Here is a 19,949-nt window from a genome sequence, read left to right as displayed (position 1 = left end):
CCAGATACAAACTTCTAAAGAACTTTTAGACCTTTAAATGTAAACAGGACACTTATTTTACACTTATGTAAATGGTTTGCACGAAGAAATAAATGCTAACAGATTTCAAAAAGACAGAAGAAAATGAAGTTGTTGAAATTAGAACTGATTAAAAAGTTTGATACTTTCAGATCAGACCTAGCATGAGAATAATTTCCTTTTTGAACAGTTAATTAACAGAGAACAGATAGATCATTGTATTAGTGCCAAATATTAAGGATGTATGAAAGTTCCACTAGGTTTATTCAGTCTGCTTGCATACAACTGATGTCATATTCATAGGCTCTTTTGAGGTGCCCCTATGAGAGGGGGTCATGGCCAGCATCCTAAATGGGCCATCTAAGTTAATAGCTCCCAGGCTTCTAATAGGCATTAGGGTAGGGACAACAGGTGCCTGCAAGCAACCTGGCTGGTGAGGGCCACCTGCAAAGGGGAGATGGTGAAGCACAGAAAGAAGAAGACAACCAGGAAGGCTCAAGGGTTTCCTTCAGGGGGATGGAGACAGACTTCAAAAGAGGTGGTGTCATGGCAAAAGGCCACAGAGGCTTAGAACCCAAAATTCTGTGTCTCAGCAGAAGTGGGGAACAAGTGAGATGAGAAGCCTCAGTCTAAAGTCCCTGAGCCCTCACCCACTGAGTAGAGGAAGAGGTTGTGGATGAGAGATCTCAGGGCCAGGATTCTAGAAGCCAGCTGCATTTCTGATATGACCTTGGCATCTGCAACACCCAACAGGAGCAGTGGTACCTCCCCCCCCCCCGACCTAGAAGTGGTGCTGGCAACAAAAGTGCCAGCACAAGAGGCAGAAGAGGCTCCAGGAGGAGGAGAGAAGGGGCCATGAATAACTTCCACCTAACTCCAGCATGAAGGGCTTCATCCAGGGCTGGGACTCATCCTCTTCTCCCACTGTCAGAAACCAGGATTCTCTGGCCACCCTGTGGCTTTAACAGGGAATCCTTTTGAAAGGGAGCGCTATTCCAAGAACTCAAACTGCCCGTAGGAAGCTTTTGGACAGAGAAAACGATAGTATTCTTCTTTCTGTTGGCTTTTTGGTTGCAATAAGATCTGTTCTTGCTCACTCTCGCAACCTGGAGCCCATGGAGTTATTGCCGGGAGACTCGACTGGCAGTGCCCACACTCTATTTAATCATGTGATGAATGGTTAGTGAGGCTTTCTAGAGCCTCCCCCTTAGACATACATCTCTTTAGGAACCAAATGGAAACATTTCCCCCTGCCTTTTAAAAAAGTATTTTTAACATTAAAACATGATTTAATGATACTTTTACCTGATGCTTTTTACACATCTGTTGGGAGTGAGGGGTTGCTTGTTTTTTGGTTCTGATTAAATAAAGAAATGGACCAGCATTTTGCTTATCTTACATACTGTGATATTTTACACAGAATTGTCACAGCTGTTCTTTTTGTATAACTTGCGACAGGCAGACTGAGATATCTGACCTCACCTCTGATCTCTGAACATCTGGTTATAAATAGAGGCAAAGCAAACCTATGCCCCTCCCACCTTACGATTGCAGTTTGGAGTGACTACTGAGTGAGAAACATACAGGTAGACCAGGCCCCTAAGCTTTCACCCCACTTGTGAAATGTTGCAGGGCTTGTTTTCTACTTCACTCTCGAGCTCTAAGCTCAAACCTAGGGGGAAAAAAACCCACAAGATACACTCAATTTTTTACCAATGTAGCACAGAGAGAGAAGACTCCCCGGAAAAGACCCTGATGTTGGGAAAGTGTAAGCAGGAGGAGAAGGGGACGACAGAGATGGCAGGACAGTGTCATCGAAGCTACCAACATGAATTTGACCAAACTCCGGGAGGCAGTGGAAGACAGGAGGGCCTGGCGTGCTCCGATCCATGGGGTCACGAAGACGACTTACCAACTAAACAACAACAAAAGCACAAAATAATGGACAATGACCCTCCCCATGGGAAAAGGTGGTACAGACAGTAAAACATTTCTGGTTAGCTGTTAAGGCCAGCCAGGATTCACTGGTCATAATAAATCTGTCAAGTCCTTAACTTGTCAGAAGAGTCAATTTTCTTAATTTGTAAATTTGTTTTATTGGAAAAGACAAATACAGGTGTCCTTCTAGAAAAAAAACTTAAGCTTTCACAACCTTTCCTCCCTCGCACCACCACATACGCACTTGTTCCTGCTATCAACAGGAGATGTGAAATCAGTTAAGATCCATCAGTGGCATGATGACAATCCTAACCTGTTCCTTCTCTTGCAGAGGCTCCTGAGTTCCAGTGAATCCAAATCTCATCAGCTAATAATGATCTGGCCATGACAACAGAACTACAGAGTTCCTCCACACCCATACTAGCATCCCACCAGCACAAAAAGCAAGCAAACGAATAAACAAGCAAACAGGTCCAGTGTGTGCCTGCAGCGTAAATGGGGGCCAAAAGCATTTGGGACAGAATCACAATTGCTATGGAGAACAAAAATCCTAAACCATTGCTGACGTGCTGTCTCAGCATGGATGCTGGAATCTTGCAACACAGTAAGCTCACAGAAATCTAGCTCCCCCCCACAACCAAGATCAACTCAGTTACCCCGGGAAAGGTTATTACTGTACTACAGAATCCCTATTTTATGTTGGGCACATATCTTCAGATATACAAACCAGGAAAACCACAGGATATGTTCCCTGATGAGGCAGATGGACTCATGAAAGGCCACTGCACCTCTGCCTCACAGCCTCCAGGTCTCACCTGCTTCTATGCAGAGAACCCAAGCAAGCAGATCTGAAGGGAGATTAACTCCCCCCCCCCATTTTGTCCAGACAGGATGTGTGACTACTTCTTTATTCACTAGCTACTTAAACTATTCCAGTCCTTTTAGGTTTTCCAAGCTAGCAAACCTCTAGCAAGGACTTTTTCAGCAGAGCAAACGTGCATAATAGATGACAGCACCGCAGGGGGATTTCACTGCTTTCTGCTGTTCTGGAGGTTGCTGCTATAACAGTCTTTTCTGACTCAGCAGCAGAAAGGAATGCTGGGAAGGAAGTGAAATAAAAAAGGCCATACATTATTAATGCAGGCTCTGGCAGTGAGCCCTCAGTTGGAAAAACACTCAGAAAAATAGGATTGGGAGCACAGTGGCAAGCTAGACCCTGCCTAGTTAAGCATTTTACACTATTCTGTTTACATTACTTTACCTATTGGGTCCAGGCTGCAATTCATATTTCTGTCGGAAGCACTGGCCAAATGTGCAGCAGTAGGAAAAAGGGGGAAAGGAAGAAACAAAACATCTCAAACAACGCAAACAATGCAGAAGTTGTAATGTGTTTCAAATAGCACCTTAATAACATATTTACTGTAAAGACAGTGGTGCACAAAATCAGATTCTTCCTCATGCCTATGGCTGAAATTCTAAAATGCAGCAATGGAAATGGATCTTTTCCCACAGCTTATTGATTTAGAACTTGCTTTCTGCTATATGTTGTTTGTTGTCTTACCACTCAGTTCTAACTGCGGGTTCCTTCTCTGTAGGTGTTGAATACTGTGATTCTAAAAAGCTTGTACTTTTCTAAGTCACTGATACCTTGGAAGGACTAACACAAAAGTTTGAAATAAACCTGATTAAGTGTGTCTGGCTGAAAGCACTCCAGTGTTCACATGATCAGTAACCATGGTATGGTAGAGCTCTGCATCATGTACAGGCTGTGCTTCAGTCCTTCTCATTCCTCAGGTCAAGATATGACTGATTTCTGGGCATGGATGGATGTGGGGATCAGGTTTACATGGATCCTACATCTTCACCACCATTTCAGGTCTATACACTGTTTCTCAACCTGCCTGATTAGGGTTAATGACTAACAATACAATTCAATTCTAATCTTCTATTTCTCTTACACTTAGAAGAATCCTGAAGTGATCTGTGTTCATTCTGGGATGAGTCAGAGACTACCTAGGAGGACTGATTACCCTGTTATGAAATATGAAACTGAATACACATTTCCATAGTGTTTAATGACCAACCATGTCCAACAGACATGGTCCCTCACTGCATTTCTGCCTGCGAGTTCTTCCTACAATGGAGACAGGATATGGTACTAAGCTTTGCTCTCCCCTGCTACATAAATAAAAGTATCTGTATGAAAATGTGAATTAGCCCTCTGGCTACTAAAACTGTACTGTACAGATAACCTGTTCCTAAAACTAACTTGGTGCTTAATTCCACTAACAAAAAGAAATGCTGTTGTATCACGTTTTTTATTTTTTAAAAAATGATTGCTGTCTACATGAAGTAAACAGAAACATAGATTACTTTGTCAGATAAGTGTGTTTTGTGGTTGGAAAGCAATGTAAAATACTGTTCTACCATAGGGTTGTTTATTTTAGCACGCATATGAAACCCTGATTTATTTCAATTATTTTTGCATATATAAAAACCTGTCTCTTACTGCAAATTGTCTTTGGAGATGGGAGAGGCAGCGAAAGCAACAAGAGTTGAGGGGGAGGGGGTAAGAAGGAAGGAGGGACGGGAGCAGGGAGCCTGAGAGGAAAGAGAATAGATAATCCACCGCAGTGTTGGAGGAGCAAAGAGCCGTCTTTGGGCAAAAAATGGATCAGAGGCTAAGATCTTCATAGATCCACATGATTTTTTTGCAGGATCACCCCCAAAACAATCTCACTCATAGTCACTATCTTTGCCCACAGATTGGACAGTGGTTTGGGGAAGATCCCATGATAAATTCATATGGATCTATGAGGATCCATACCTGGATCCGTGTTTTTAACACTATTAGAAAATCGGACATCCTTCATATCTGTGGTGTATTCTGTGGATACAAATGGCAACAGCTGGAACATTCTTAAAGGGAGAGAAGCAGACAAGCTTTTAAAGTACAAGCAACTTTGCATTCTCTCTCCCTCTCTCACCTCACCACAGTAGCTGTGGCAAGTGACTAGAGTAAAAGGCCGGCAAGCCTCAAATGCAAGTATTTTAAAAGCCAGTGTAGCCCCCTGAACTGAGATAAAACACAGCAGAAATGTATTAAGTTTTCCCAAGAAGGTGTACAGACCAACCCAAAAACCATGTGACTACCACATGATTTCTATTTAGAATGGAGTTTATTACAAAGCAAAATTAAATGTAAAACAACTCCACAGAAGCTGATATTATTGCTTCTTTTTGCTTATGGAATGGTCAGCTCTGATAACAATACTTCATCTAAAGAAGGATAGCTAAAGCATCCTAATCAAAAGATGGAATGAATCTGGATCTAGTACTACTTCTTCATCCTGTCATTTGTTTTGCCATTAGATACAGCTTTAAACCTTGTCGTTACAGACTAAAAACTAATTTCAAAAGTGCAAGTGTGAAAGATAGATTTGAACTTTGCAAAGATATTCCATTTCAAGTGCCCAACTATTAGGTCTCAGTTAACCAAGTAATATGTTAAAATAATTTAATAATCTATCCACATCTGGTGATCTGGGGCAAAAGTTTACAATCAAAGGTGGGGGAAAGCTAGTACTGAAGCAAGTGTTCCATTTAATTTTCTTGGTCAACTTATTTTAATCATAGGTAGCTCAGCCAAGCCATTCTATATTGTGTAAAAAATGAGTATAGTAATAATCTGTTTCATAATCTGTGTACCACTGCAAATACAAAGAGAGGTGAGATGATAACAGCAGTGAGGCACCCATATCTGCAAGACACATACTGACTTCAGAATCTATTCTATCCAACCTGAACATACAATATAAGGCAAAACATGGGCAGGCAGTACCACATCAAACATATGTATTCATGTGTTAGCCTTAGAATTAATGGTCCATTGGCTTGCCTGCAAAGGAAGTTCTATCTATAATCTGCAGAACTCCTGAACATGAAACAAAAAAAATTAAAACAAGTTTGAATGGATCTATTCACTGCAGCCTTTAGGATCATTTATCAAAACAAGGGAAGAATCAAAAGTTGATTGTAATCAGCTTTGTATATGAATAACAAATCAATAGTCTGCAAGCCACTGCTTTTGTGGAACAAAAGAGGCTGACCAGCACGTATTAAACAAAGGCCCTGTGAGTATTAAACCAATCATCTATCTGCATTGCTAGGCCCTCTTAGATTATAAATAACTGGGAATCCTAAAGCTTATTTTGCATATTTTGAAGAAGCTATAAATTTTAATAAATTTTGAAGAAGCTATAAATTTTAATATTAGCTGGCAATCATTTTTGGCTTAGAATCCTCCCAGAAATACACAGAGCCCTTTGCCTGTGATCTCACTAGAAGTACCAAATTCCGTTCTGTAAGAGGGCTTTTTAGCCGCCATGTATCTTCTGCATATTAGACTGAAGTTTTCAACCATCAGATGAGCTTTTAATTTGTACATCTTAGGTTTGAAGTCTGATTCTAATATTTTAGTTGGTTTTTGTCAGTTGTTGCTGCATTCCAATATTTACTTTTAGTCACATTAGCTACAGTTGGCTTTCTTTTTATTAGAAAAATATAGGATATAATATTTTCTTTTTCTATCTACTTTCTCAAAAACTTAGTGTGACATGAGAAAACACTGCTGAGTATTGCCACCAGTTGGGAAGCAGTCCTGTTGATCACATCTAAGGATGTTTACATACTTTGCTATTCGTCTTGAAAAGATGGAACACTATTCTAAAGTGAGAAGTTATGCTTCCACTAAAGCCTAAGAATTGTGTTGCAAAATAAATTAAACAGCATGCACAGCTATAACAAACAGATATCAATTTAGGTAAAGGTAAAGGTTCCCCTTGACATTTAGTCCAGTCATATCCGACTCTGGAGGCGGTGCTCATCCCCGCCTCCAAGCCGTAGAGCCAGCGTTTGTCCATAGTTTCCATGGTCATGTAGCCAGTGCAACTAGACATGGAACCCCGTTACCTTCCCAGCGTGGTGGTACCTATTTATCTACTCATATTTACATGCTTTTGAACTGCCAGGCTGGCAGGAGCTGGGACAAGTGACGGGAGCTCACTCCGTCGCGTGGATTCGATCTTACGACTGCTGGTCTTCTGACCTTCTAGCACAGAGGCTTCTCCGGTTCAACCCACATTGCCACCACGTCCCTTCTAGATATCAACTACTCTCATGTAAATTTTTTAGCCATAGCTGGCAGGATAATTCAGCCAAAGTTTAGTACTTCAATTCCTCATTTTACATTGCACATGCACTCCCACCCACACGCGCCCGCATGCCTGGCCCCCCTGCACACACACACCTGCATGGATGCCTGCCACTCCCCACTCCTTAGAAGAACAGTCTTCAACTAAACCCATCCCTGGTGTTAAAAAGCCTGGGAACCACTGCTCTATACCAACCATTTACAATGGAGGCCATATTCTGAGATGCCTTAATAATTTGTTCTTCTTTCTCTTTTCACTTTGCCAACATGCTTTATTCTATACCCTTTATATTAATGGTAGATAAGTTTCAAGAACATGTTGTACAAGACAACGTTCTTAACTGTTTGCTCTGTAAATCCAATGAATTGAGGGGTCTACAATGTGATACTGCCCTGCTATAATCTTCCTTCTAAAATTTGGAAAATTGTAAAATTAACAGCTCAAAATGCAAAATAAAGGCTTTGGCTTCTTCCATTACTTATGTTGTTATGTACTGTAGTGTATTTGTAATATCTACAGAGACTTGTCCTATTGGGAAGCTGTTATAAATTGGAGTCCTTAATTGCTCCTGGGACTCTTCTAGTAAGTATGGTTGTGCTTCTGCTCCTCCGGAGACACATCTGCTGAGAAGACTGATTTTAAGCTAGAAATGTGACATAACTTTTTCTGAAAACAAGGAAGCACAAATCACTGAAAAAGAAGCTGGGCTCTACCTGATGAACAGTTTTTTTTTCCGAGTTTTTGAAAATTGTGCCTACTGGTATCAATCATATTTTGGTTATATAATTTTAAATTCTGTTCATGAACACCACATCCTGAAAAGCCATATAGAATGTCTTCTCCTTACATCTCTTTTATTTAATTAGCAATCTTTCAAAAGTTAACAGTTTTTGAATATATTCAAAGTCCACCAGTACCCATCACTCATTTGTGATTTAAATGCAGAAGCCTAATTGTCATGAACTTTCCCTGTTGATGATTTGAAATTTTGTTCAGTACAAGAAACTAGACATTTAAAAGAATGAAAAAAAGAATGAGTTATAGAATTCCATTTGTATACCTTTCTTGAAATCTTTTTAATTCATAAAGAGAAAAAATTTACAATACATACACAGATGTGTTATTTTTTATTCCTTCTCTCTTTGCTCTTTAATTTGTTTATATGAGGTAAATTACCTGGAAACAGCCATACTTCATGTCTAAAAGTTTTTCTATCCCATTAATAATGTTTACAAGAACGACACATTTAATGGGGTACAATTCAATTATCATATTGCGTATTTTCCATTCATGTAAGCATCAACCAAACTATTGAGTCCTGCCAGTATGTTGTCACATTACTGGTTTTAGACTTTATTAGGAATACTGCTGTAGCTAACTCAAGTTTCCACATATGGAAAAAGGGTTCAATAATTGAACAAAGCAATACATTTATTTATTTATTTATTTATTTATTTGTTTATTTGTTTGTTTATTAAATTTATACCCCGCCCCTCTAGACCATGTCTACTCGGGGCGGCTTACAACATAAAATATATCAATATAAAATATATATAATCATAAAAAATACAATTACTATATTACAACTACATTCAGGAACTCTGTCAGATTGTCTATCTGTAACTTAGCCATACACCACCGGTTTATAATCCCTATGTATATTACTTGATTGCATTTTCTCTGCATTTTAGTTACCCCCTTATTTAACTGTCACAATGAACAAAAAGCAAGCAAAAAGTACTAAGAACTAGTGGTCAAAAACAAATAGCTCTGTCCAGTGTAATCAATACTTAGCAACCAATACTAGTGCTTCAGTACTTCCAGGCTTGTTCACAGGAATGTCTGACCAATGCACAATGAAACAGATATATCTACAAAACCAGCATCAGTAGCCTCATATATTGTACATTACCATATGACAACTAAATCCACACTGAAGATCAACATCCAATTACTATAAAGATTTGACTTGAAGTGATTATTACCAATATCTTGGAAAATTCTTTGTCTTGTAGCAATGCAGCAGAAAGCATGTGTCAAATATTTTTTTCTATCACTAATGCATAGTGACTGCAAGAATCCTATCAAACAGCTCCCTAACACACAGTGAAGAAATCTGAAATGTGGTTCACTACCAGAAAAGAATGACAAATAGACAATTTTGGATGGAAGGTAATCTATTAAAGGACCTAGAAAGGATGTAGTTTGGATTATTAGGATAGAAAGGATTCATATGACTTTACGCAGCTTTTAAAAAATTTTAGGGAGGCCAAATTTGGTGAAGACATGAACTAAGTCTTTTTTGGTGGATGCTCCTAGGTAGGATACTCTGTCACAAGGGGCTAAACTGCAACCTTCCTTGCTCTCCTTCCACCAGGATACAAAGACCTTTATTTTTAGATGAACTTTCTGAAAACTGAGCAAATTCTTGACAAAGACGTTTTAATAGGGTGATGCTGTGTGTTTTACTACCTTCCGTCTATTCTTAAGTGTTTTAATAATATAACTTTGTTTTTTTAATCTGACAGGAATCCTATTGGTATTCAGGTATGCTAACTGCAATTAACTGATGAAGGGCCTGATACTCGTCAGCTGTGCAATCAGAAGTGTGACCACACAAGTGTTATCTTTTCAGTTAGCCACAATTAATTACAGCAAGTTACATAAACTCCAGACAAACACCAATAGGACTACGGTCTCAAAGTTTTGATCATTTTGCATGCCATCTTGTGTCCCTGCACAAGAGAAATCTTACAAATTAAGTAAACAAGGATGGGAAGGGTCGTCTTAAGATGACAATGTTCAGAGTTCTAACAATTAATGAACTTCCTTCAGGGATTCTGCTGTTTTTTCTTTCCAGTATGTTACTGCTGACATTCATGAGGGACACAGAACATGACAATGACATCAACTTACATTGCAGATGCAGAGAAAAATAAAGAAATCTGTATTTAATTCATGGGATGAGTAGAATGCAATATGAGATGGAAGTTAGCTGGATAGACTGACTTTAATTTAAGAGAGAAAGGTTTGGAAGGTATCAAACCATCAATAAAAAATTTTGTGGGGAATGATATAAAAGGAAAAAACTAGAGGTCTTTGGTCCATAATCACCAACATGGTGGATCTCCATGTGGAAAATTAAATCCTAAGAAATACAAGGTGGGATCATACGACTAACATCCCATAAAGGCACTGATATACTACAGCTAGGCTACATCCCTTTCCCCTCCATCACTCTTCTTTACTGACATTTGGGAAAGGCCTTTTGGATTTCATGGATAATGTTATTTGGTTGAATTGCCTTTCACACCTAGGAGGATACAATATGGTAATCAGACTAATACCACTATGTTGTCAAGATGATTCCAAATTAACGCAACACGTTACATACAGAATACTCCAAGGGAGTGGATTTAGACCCAGAATACTCAGGAGTGTACCATTCCCTTCTTCTGGGGGCACTCTGGGATTGTGCAGCTAGCCCTTCTCCTGAGAGGCACAGGGAAATTTCTGACCACTAATTTCAAAGCCACCGAGTCTGCCAGGTTTTCAGACTAAGGTACTGCTCAAATGCTTTTTCAGCTTGTTTAAAGAATAACTGGAAGAAAAGGGAATGAAAATTTCACTTCTGAGATTCAATTTCATTCTCTGAAAGTTTGCACAGTTTGAATAGTAACTGAAGGAATGTATTAACACCATTATTCTGAACACAATCTTCAGGACATCAATGGACAATGCTATATGTAATAGGTTTCTTTACCTTCAGTACAGACAATGGATCCAGACTGATACCTACTCAGGAAAGTTCTCCTTCACTTTGCTGAGCGAAGGATAACTCAGCAAAAAAAGTCACTGCCCTGCCCAGGTTTGAGGAGGCTAGCAGGGCAGTGACCTTTTTTTGCTGACTTGTCCTTCACAGTGAATTTCACTGCTTATACTTTACTGCTAGGATATTTACCTGTAAAATGGGACATGGGAAAGGAACAGAGATCTTGAATTCTACAGACAATGATTATGGCCAATTATATAGTTTCACAGACCTGAAAATCCCCCATCGTGACTATACGCAAAGAATAGACTTTTTCCTACTTGAACGTTGAGAGAAAGCAGCTTTTAACAGGCAAAAAACAAGAAGTTTCAAGAACACAAGAGCTTTGCTGAAGATATATAAAAGGTATTACTTAGAAATCACCTTCCTTTTAACCTTGCCACCACATCTGTTATCCCTCTGCCTCTGACCAGTCTTCCACATACTGTATTTAATTTGTCTGTAGTTATATGTAGAGCACACCTATATGCTGCTGATGCATTTCTCAGCTGTTGGCACACACACATGCTTACTGTTGAGCAAGGTAGGAGGGTATCATGAAGGTGAGGTGTACAGGTGTGGGATAGTGGTTCATGATATTTCACCATATTAGAGGTTTTGTAAAACCTTTAAATAGCAAACTGACACAAGGATCATGTTTTCATCCACAAGCTATATGAATGTACCTTATAAATGTACACAAATAAAAAACAGTATGAAACAGGGCCCATAAAATGCACAAGCCAGTTTAAACTGCCTGTTACACGGCACTCTGTGATAATCTAGTCTAGACCCTATTCTCCACTTATTTCTGACATACAGGGTCAGATGGAAATATATAAGATAAAGCATAACCAGTTTAAAGAGCCCAAACCTAAACAAGGTTTTATTATACTTTAAGATTCTTGATTCATTTATTTTCAAAGGCACTTAAACCTCAAATATTCTGATATTTGCTTCTGAGAGTAGTTTTACTAAAGCCTAAGGACTGAAGTCAGAACTACTACTGGTATACATGCAATCTGTTTAGAATGAGTTTGCAAACAGCCGTAGTTGGCGAGACCTATGTACAACCAGTCTTCTAAGCACCAATAATGCCACCTAAGGGTCGTTTCATTTGGATGAACCCTTTAAAATCATTTAACACTTTCTTATAAGTTCTCAGTACCACTCCTCAAAGATCAGTTCTAAATTCACCTCAAGATCCAACTGCTTATTATACCAAGTACAATATTAACATGAATTGACTTAATGCATTATCCACATGTCATTATTCTGATCATAAATGGCAAGAAGCCTTAGAAAGGAAACTTTGAACCAAAAAAGGATTTCCATTACTGAGAATGGAAGAGACCAGGAACGTTCAGATGAGAAGACTACAGCTAAACCACAAATCAGGCAATACCATATTTAGAGAACCAGGTAACACTGAAAGGGGGGGGGGAGAGACCCATAGAATAATCCAATACACTGCAGAATAGTGAAGGTCAATGTCTGGATATTCCTCATTTCTTAATTCAAATAATCTATGCGTTAAAATTTCAAAGGCATACTCCCTGTGTGAGTATTTTGAGTTTTCACAAGCTTTTCCCAGATGGAAACTTATGTTACTAAAAGAGAGAGAAGTACACCTTTCACTTTCTATATGCTATTAAGGATACAAATAAATCCCTTTCATAAACAAATTCTCCCAGCTATAAACTGTTCTTATAATCATAATATTTGTTTAGATGCCTTAGAGACAGTATTTATAATATGTTGTTTTCTGTAACCATCACGAAAACAAGTTGTAAGATTCAGTAATTTCCTAGAAAAGATGGATGAACACCAGAGAAAGCTAACTATTTCCTCAGCTGAATAAATGCTAGACTACTCTTTTTGTTCAAAGGTTAACCTGGAAGCAAATAGCCAAACACCGTTAATTATATGTTTTTACTGTCATTTTGTTTTATGAATAATAAATCCATTAAGGCTGAGGAGTTATGAAGCAAAGTAATATTCTGTTTAAAGAGTGGCCCTAGGTTACAAGATATCATGCACTATTTAGCTACTAAAAATCTTTTGTTGTTGTTTAGTCATTAGGTCGGTCCGACTTTTCGTGACCCCATGGACCAGAGCACGTCAGGTCCTCCTGTCTTCCACTGCCTCCCGAAGTTGGGTCAAATTCATGTTGGCAGCTTCGGTGACACTGTCCAACCATCTCATCCTCTGTCGTCCTCTTCTCCTCTTGCCTTCACACTTTCCCAACATCAGGGTCTCTTCTCATGAGATGGCCAGCACCACAATTCAAAAGCATCAATTCTTTGGCAGGAAAATCTTTACTCCTGTCAAAGTTAATACATGTACAAAGCCACTTCATTTGGAAGATTGCAGCAGCAAGCTTGTCAGACGTAACTTTCCATATTATAGAAAGCTGGACACATCCAATCTTGGAAGTTCTGTACTTGGACTTTTGAAGAGCGATCACATCATTTTTAAAAAGCCCTCTAGCAGACTGTTGTTGTAATCACTGTGATAAATACGTATTGAACTAAGACATGGTGGTCTGGATCCAATTTAATCATACTTAAGCCCACCTGATTTTAGTGAGTCAGCTCTAACTGCAAATAACTCACTGATTCTAGAGCAACAATTCATCCCCATTGAAATCAATGACCAGAATCCTATAGGTAGAAGTCCATACAAACACAAAGCTGATAACGTTATCAGTCCTAGCCCTAGCTTTAATTAAAAGTTTCTTATCTTCAGCAATATGTCCTTGTCCCAAGGCTCCCTACGGATCTCTTTTGGCCAAGGGAAGCCTTTAATAAATGAAAATTACTGCTGGCAGTCATAGTACATGAGAAAGACATGTTTATTACTAATATCATTCAAATATAAAAGAAGTTTTTCAGCACAGCCTTAGGCTTTCATAGCAAAAGAAAGGTAATAATATGTTTGTTGTTTAGCTGAGGTTTGAGCTAGTCCAAACAAGGCCTAAAAATTACTGTATTTAATTGAAAGGTGTTTATCTAGTGGGGCCCAGGGAAGTACTTTTTTTTCTTTTTACTTGTTCATATGGTGGTGAAAATAGTGCTGCCTGTTGGGCTTTGTGCTCTTCTCAGAAGGGTGCCTTTGAGCAGAAATAAAATTCTCCTGTGTGTCTCCCTTTGATTATTAAATGTCACTATGTCCTCAAAAATCATGGCTTTGTATAGCCTCCTTCCAATACCATGTCATTGTTCTTGGCATTTTCCCTTTCATAGGGAGTGTTTTTTTTTTCTTATGATGGTGTGGAAATATACAAATATTACAGATATGGACAATTTAATCAATGTTGTCTGAAGGGTGCAGGGCAAGGACCAGGTCAGAGGGCCAATGCTCATCCCTATTTAAACTATAAATGTGAAACAGAAAATAACTTACAAAAAAAAATCAAGCCGAGGTCTTCAACCCCTGGTCCGCGGCCCATTGCCGGTCCGTGGCTTGAGCCCGACCGGGCCGCGAAGGCAGATCTCCCGCCAGCTCCTGCCGCACGCACTCTCCTCCCAACAGCTGCTTTGTGTGCACGCGTGCCAGCACCGGCATGAGCGCTCCCTCACTCCTTCATGCAAGCCCCCCCACGCGCATTGCAGCTATGGGGAGGGGAGTGTCGGGACGGGAGGTCTGCCTTTGCAGCCTGGCAGTGGCAATGGGGGTGGGCAAGACCCGGGAGGCAGAGCAAGAGCCGGGAGGCAGAGCAAGAGCCAGGAGGCAGAGCAAGAGCCAGGAGGCAGAGCAAGAGCCGGGTGCTCTGGCTGCTCTCCTCCCGGCAGTGGCGGTGGCAACAGGGGTGGGGGATGGGCAAGACCTGGGTGCTCTGGCTGCTCTCCTCCCAGCAGGCTCCAACGAGACCAAGGTAGGTGCTCCTCGCCGCCTTCAGCAGGCCGATGCCGCCGCTGGTGCCTCCAGCTCCAGAACTGGCACCAGTGGCTGCATTTGAATTTCCTGCAGAGGGCGGTGAAGGAGTAAAATAAAAATTTTTTAGTAAAATAAACTTTTAAAAAGACTCCTAGGCTTCCGCTGCCGCCGCTGGCACACACTCCCTCATCCCTTCAAGCACGTGCCCACGCGCAGAGATGGGGTGGGCGCACAGGTGGGCAGGTGCTCTTGCGCATGCGCGAAGTGGTGAGTGGCGCATCGCGGGAGGGTTTGGCGATCTGCTTTCCAAGGGGGAGAGGAGCTGGAGGGGGGAATTTCTGGTCCATCTAATGCAATCCCAAATGTGCTGTGAAAGAACTCCGAAGCAGCAACAGCATCTCCCACCTGCCCAAATGGTGCTCTTTTAAATACGGATCTGCGGGTCTGAAAAAACCTTTAAAACAGAAAATTCACAGTGCATCAGGAAAGACGGCTGGAGGGGAAAACACGGAGGGGGAGAGGGAGGAGGAAGAGGAGGAGGCGCGAGTATGCTGAGCGGCAATTTAAAGTGCTGCACGCGTTTTCCTTTCGCTCCCCTCCTCCCTTGCCTTCCTCAGCACGCACCCTCTGATTTCCAAGGGCATCACTGAGGAAAGAAAAATAAATATTGTGAGATTCGCAGATGCTGTGATTGATGGGGGGGGATATTTGTCAAGCCCCTATTGCCGAGTTCATTTTGCTTGTGTGCATTTGGCAGAACTTTGACTCAGTTGCTAAGGTTCCCACGGAAGACATCATGTCGACGTGTGTGCGTCGGAGAGCCCAAGTGCAAAGGGCCGCCCCACTTCGCTCAGAGGCTCCACTGGTCCGCACTACTAAAAAGCTTGATCTAACCCAATACTGTCTATTCTAAAAACAATTTGTATCTCAAGAACAAATATTTCCCATTTGTGACCAACCAAACCAAACACAACTCTTAAAACTTTTTTTATTTCTTAACCAGGGTTGTTTTTTCCTCTTATATTTAGTTAACATGCCAAAAGAGACTAACACAGTTACCTCTTTGGAAACCTTAGGATTAATCCTTGTTTGAGTCCTTTCAAACATCAGTAACTAAAAATACAAAAAGTAATGAAAATTCAGCAAGAGTTTTCAATGCCACTAAATTAAGCAAAAGAGTTCTTTGGCCTATCCAACTCAGAAATGAAATACCTACAATAGAATGGTTTTCAGTAGGATAGCCAGAGTACTCTGCAGTAAAAACAGTGTCTTAAATCCAAGTGCTGATCCTGATGAGAGCAAATCCACTGAATCAGCAACTGATTCAATGGGTTTATTTTAGTTGGGACTAACAGCTGGATTTCAGCAACTGTATCTCCCAACATCTTAAGGAGCAACAGAGTATCTGTTATCCTAAGGAGCATATCTTATGCTACAATATAAAGATGCGTTGCATACATCTATTTGCTTTTCCATTTTTACAGCATTAACTCTGTAAATTTATGTAGATTAAATGAAATGCTGTTGTATCAATTTCAGATTTGCACACTGTTGTTTGCACGTTTGCATCAAAGATACAGATAAGCTGTTTCATATTCCATCAGCCATAAAATGACATCTTTTGGAACAGAAACACGTGGGAATAGGACTCTTCAGCTTTCCTTAGTAATGTTTCTTTCCATACTTATCACAATAACCGTATGCGTGAAAACATCATGCTCAGTGAGTAAGAAGAAAAAAAGAAGACTGACTTTATTCCATACAGGGATTCTATGCTGACATGGCTACTTTGAGAAAACCTAGGTATGCATGCAGATTTCTTTCCACTTATTTTTAAAGTTTCCATCTTATCAGTTTCCTTTTGTCATATTACATTTAGTATTTCTCAAAGTCAACAGTGGCTTATATGGCTACTTTTAATTGAATAGTTGGTAAGAATTTGAGCTCTAAGTACTCTATAACTACAAAACCCTGGAAAGGTTTGCCTTAAGCCAGAATTCATAGCAAATTGACTTGATAGTAAATAATTGTACTGTGGTGCTTCTGACATGAACAAAAGGAAAAGATCAATGTTTTCACAGAAACATTCACAGACCCAAGCAGATATCCGCACTACTGATTTTTTACAGTCCACTATTTCAGTATGGAATAAGCTGTTAAGTATTAAAATTTTTTCATTTCAAAACCACTCAAGGATAAAGAAAAACAGTCTTCAAATATCATAAACATATTTTAAATATAAATAGCCCACAATCTAAATACTATTACTTTCAGCATACTGTTAGAATTCTGAACTGAAATTGGACAGTAATAATGTAGTAGACAGAAGAGAAGGCTTTTTGAAACTACAGTACTGCACTTACACAAGACATTTGAAAACAACTTAACTTAGAAAGGGAAATTGAGCTGATGACAGTAACCAAAAAAAGCATAGGTTATCTTCACTTAAATGAACAGAAACTTCCTCGGCCTGAGGAAATAGTATGATTTTTTTTCACAGGCTTGAGTTTAGAAGAGCTGAACGGGGCAGCTGAGGACAGGACATTTTAGGTATCACTCATTCACTGGATTCCCGTATGTCAAATGCAACTTCTTGGTATCACCCACTCTTACATTTGTGTAATCTTGGGGACCAAATAGCGTTTTCCTCATTCTCTCTTGCAAAAGTTATTTCATTTAGCAAAACATCTTAATTTAAGGCAAAGCACAACTATAGAACATTAGTATGTTATGATACTAGGTCAACTAGTTGCATTTTTATCCTCACATAGCTTTCTTCTCTACTCTGATCCAGAAGCTGTTGTCACATCTACATGTTTTTGTATTATTTTTCTAAAATGTTCATCTGAGAATTACTTAGATGCAGGCCTTACATCATTCACCTGCTAGTAATATGGGCTAAAGGGACTGCCCAAGTAGTTCTTTCAATGAGACCTATATCTAGCCCTGTTCACTTGCAGTCCACAACCCCCCACGTATAGTTGCTCTCTCCTCTATGATGCAGATCTAGTTAACGAAGATCATGAATAAAAAGAGAGGGATGAAAAAAATGAAGAACGCTGATAAAGAATGAAATAATACCTTAGAGGGGCAAATTAGCCTTAAGATATTAGGGAACCACCATATGCATATATTTACAAATACCAGTGGTGCCTCCCTTGATGTACAATACACATTATACATAAACCCTATAGGTATGAAGCCTCCTGCTCATACTATCTATATTTTTTTACCAATACACATTTACATCATTCCATTTTTTTCTTTTAAAAGAATCTTCCAAGGGAAACAACCAGGTACCCATACAGAACCGCACAAAGGGTTAGGTTTTCTAAATAGCAGTACTTCAACTCTGCGACACCGCATCCTCAAGACCAACGCCATGTTCTGAGAGAGGTGCTTGCCTCCGCGGGGAGGGGGGTGAGAACGGAGAACAACACCGCAGATTCTTAGAATGGGGCTGTCTGGGGGGGGGGGAAGAGAGGCGTAAGGGCGGGAAAAGCGAAGGCATAGTGGGGGTGGGAGAGGGAGAGAAGACCCTGCCCATGCAGGAGCGCTCTCGCAATTTCCTGCTTTACCCCTGTTATTTGGGGAAGCGTGGGGGGGGGAGGGAGAGACAAGAAAGGATGGGCTTTTGAGCGGAAGGGTGTGAAGAAAGCCAGAGAGAGAGAGGAAAAAAGGACGATGATCCCGCCCCAAGTCTGCGGCAATTGAGGGCTGGCGGGAGATTGGGCCACAACAGCCCAGGCGCTTGGTCGCTCGCCTTCTCTCTCTCCCGCAATACAAACAGCAGCACCCGGGCCTCACCACCCGGAGCAGGGAAGAGGGGAGAGAGAGAAGAGAGTGTGCTCCAAACCACGCCACCCTCCAGAGAGTCGTCTCTTCCACCCCACCGATAACCCCCCCTCCCCTCCCCGGCTTCTGCACCCAAAATCCGCTCCCCTCCCTCTCTACTCCGACCGTTAGCCTTGAAAGGGAGACTCATCCCCAATCCTCTGCCCCCCCCCCTCCAGAAATAAAAACGCGCGCAAAGGGCCCCGGGCACGCGTTTCTCCTCTCCCCTCAGGAGTCACTGGGAGGGGGGGAATGTGGAGAATTCCCTCCTTCCTTCCCCCCCCCACTCCGCTCTGGTTCCTGAGGGCTCTCCCTCACACCGTTCCCCTCACAGAGGAAGACCAAGCGTGGGCCCTGGATTGAGGCGCCGCCGCCGCTGCCGCCTTCCCCCCCCACCCCCCGCCGGCCCTCCTGAGGCGACGGACCTCACCCTGACGGCCCGCACCCGGCACCCTCTCCCCGGCCCCGACCCGCGCGCGTTGCCCTCACCAATGCCGGGAGCCACGTAGACGAAGTAGAGGAAGGAAGAGGAGAGCGAGAAGAGGAAAAGCGCGGCCACCAGCGAGCGCCGGGGAAGCCGCCAGGGCCTCCGAGGGCTCCGCTTCCACGGCATGGTCCGGCCCCCTCCTCGCTCCCGCCGCCGTCCCAGGCGATCCAACTGAGGAGGAGAGGCGGCAGGGGCTCAGGAGCACACGCCGCGGCTAGCAAGGCGGCTGCCGACTGGGGAGGTGGCGGCTGGCTCCGCAGCGGCTCCTCCCTCGCAAGCGGGCGGGCGGGCGAGCAGGCGGGCTCACTCACTCCTTCCGTCCCCGCCACCGCCGCTCCCTCTTCCGACCCGATGCATGAATGAAGAGCCGGCCGCGCTCGACAAAAACCCTCCTTATCGCCTTTCTCCCTCCCCGCTCCTCCTCTTCCTCCCCTTCGCTGATGCCGGCGTTGCTGCCGGCGAAACTGGAGCCGGCGGCAAAGCGAGGCTGGAGGGAGGAGGAGGAGGGGCCCGAGGAGGAGGAGGAGGAGGAGGAGGAGCCAGGGGCTCTCTGCAAACTCCCGCTCTCACGGCAGTAAAAACACAACACCCGCTCTGCTCTCCAGACTAGGGATCCTCTGCAAATTTCTCGCTCCTTCCTTCTTCCCTCTCTCCCTCCCATCTCCACTGCCTTCCCAAATCTCTGAGAGCATCCTGACCTTTGATGACTAACTTTGATGACTACAGGCAATGTGTAGCCTGTATAATTAAAAAATTGTAAACCGCCCGG

General features: G+C 41.9%; 1 protein-coding gene across 3 annotated transcripts in view; it reads right to left on the bottom strand.

The window, feature by feature from the left end:
- B4GALT5 (beta-1,4-galactosyltransferase 5) overlaps window positions 1–19,949 on the bottom strand; it is a 70,526-nt gene that overhangs the window by 43,404 nt on the left and 7,173 nt on the right. For 2 of the 3 annotated variants that reach the window (XM_020779484.3, XM_020779485.3), the window contains exon 1: window positions 19,183–19,649. The exons of the other annotated variant lie outside the window; for it this stretch is intronic. In XM_020779484.3, the coding sequence (XP_020635143.2) occupies window positions 19,183–19,306 (124 nt within the window). In that variant the 5' untranslated portion in view covers window positions 19,307–19,649. Of the gene's footprint in view, window positions 1–19,182; window positions 19,650–19,949 lie in introns of those variants that run through there. 3 annotated transcript variants of the gene reach the window in all.

This window comes from Pogona vitticeps, chromosome 4 (assembly GCF_051106095.1).
Source record: "Pogona vitticeps strain Pit_001003342236 chromosome 4, PviZW2.1, whole genome shotgun sequence".
In the NCBI taxonomy this organism is placed as follows: domain Eukaryota; kingdom Metazoa; phylum Chordata; class Lepidosauria; order Squamata; family Agamidae; genus Pogona; species Pogona vitticeps.
The sequence above is the reverse complement of the archived record's forward strand: the minus strand, read 5'-3'. Positions and strand labels throughout refer to the sequence as shown.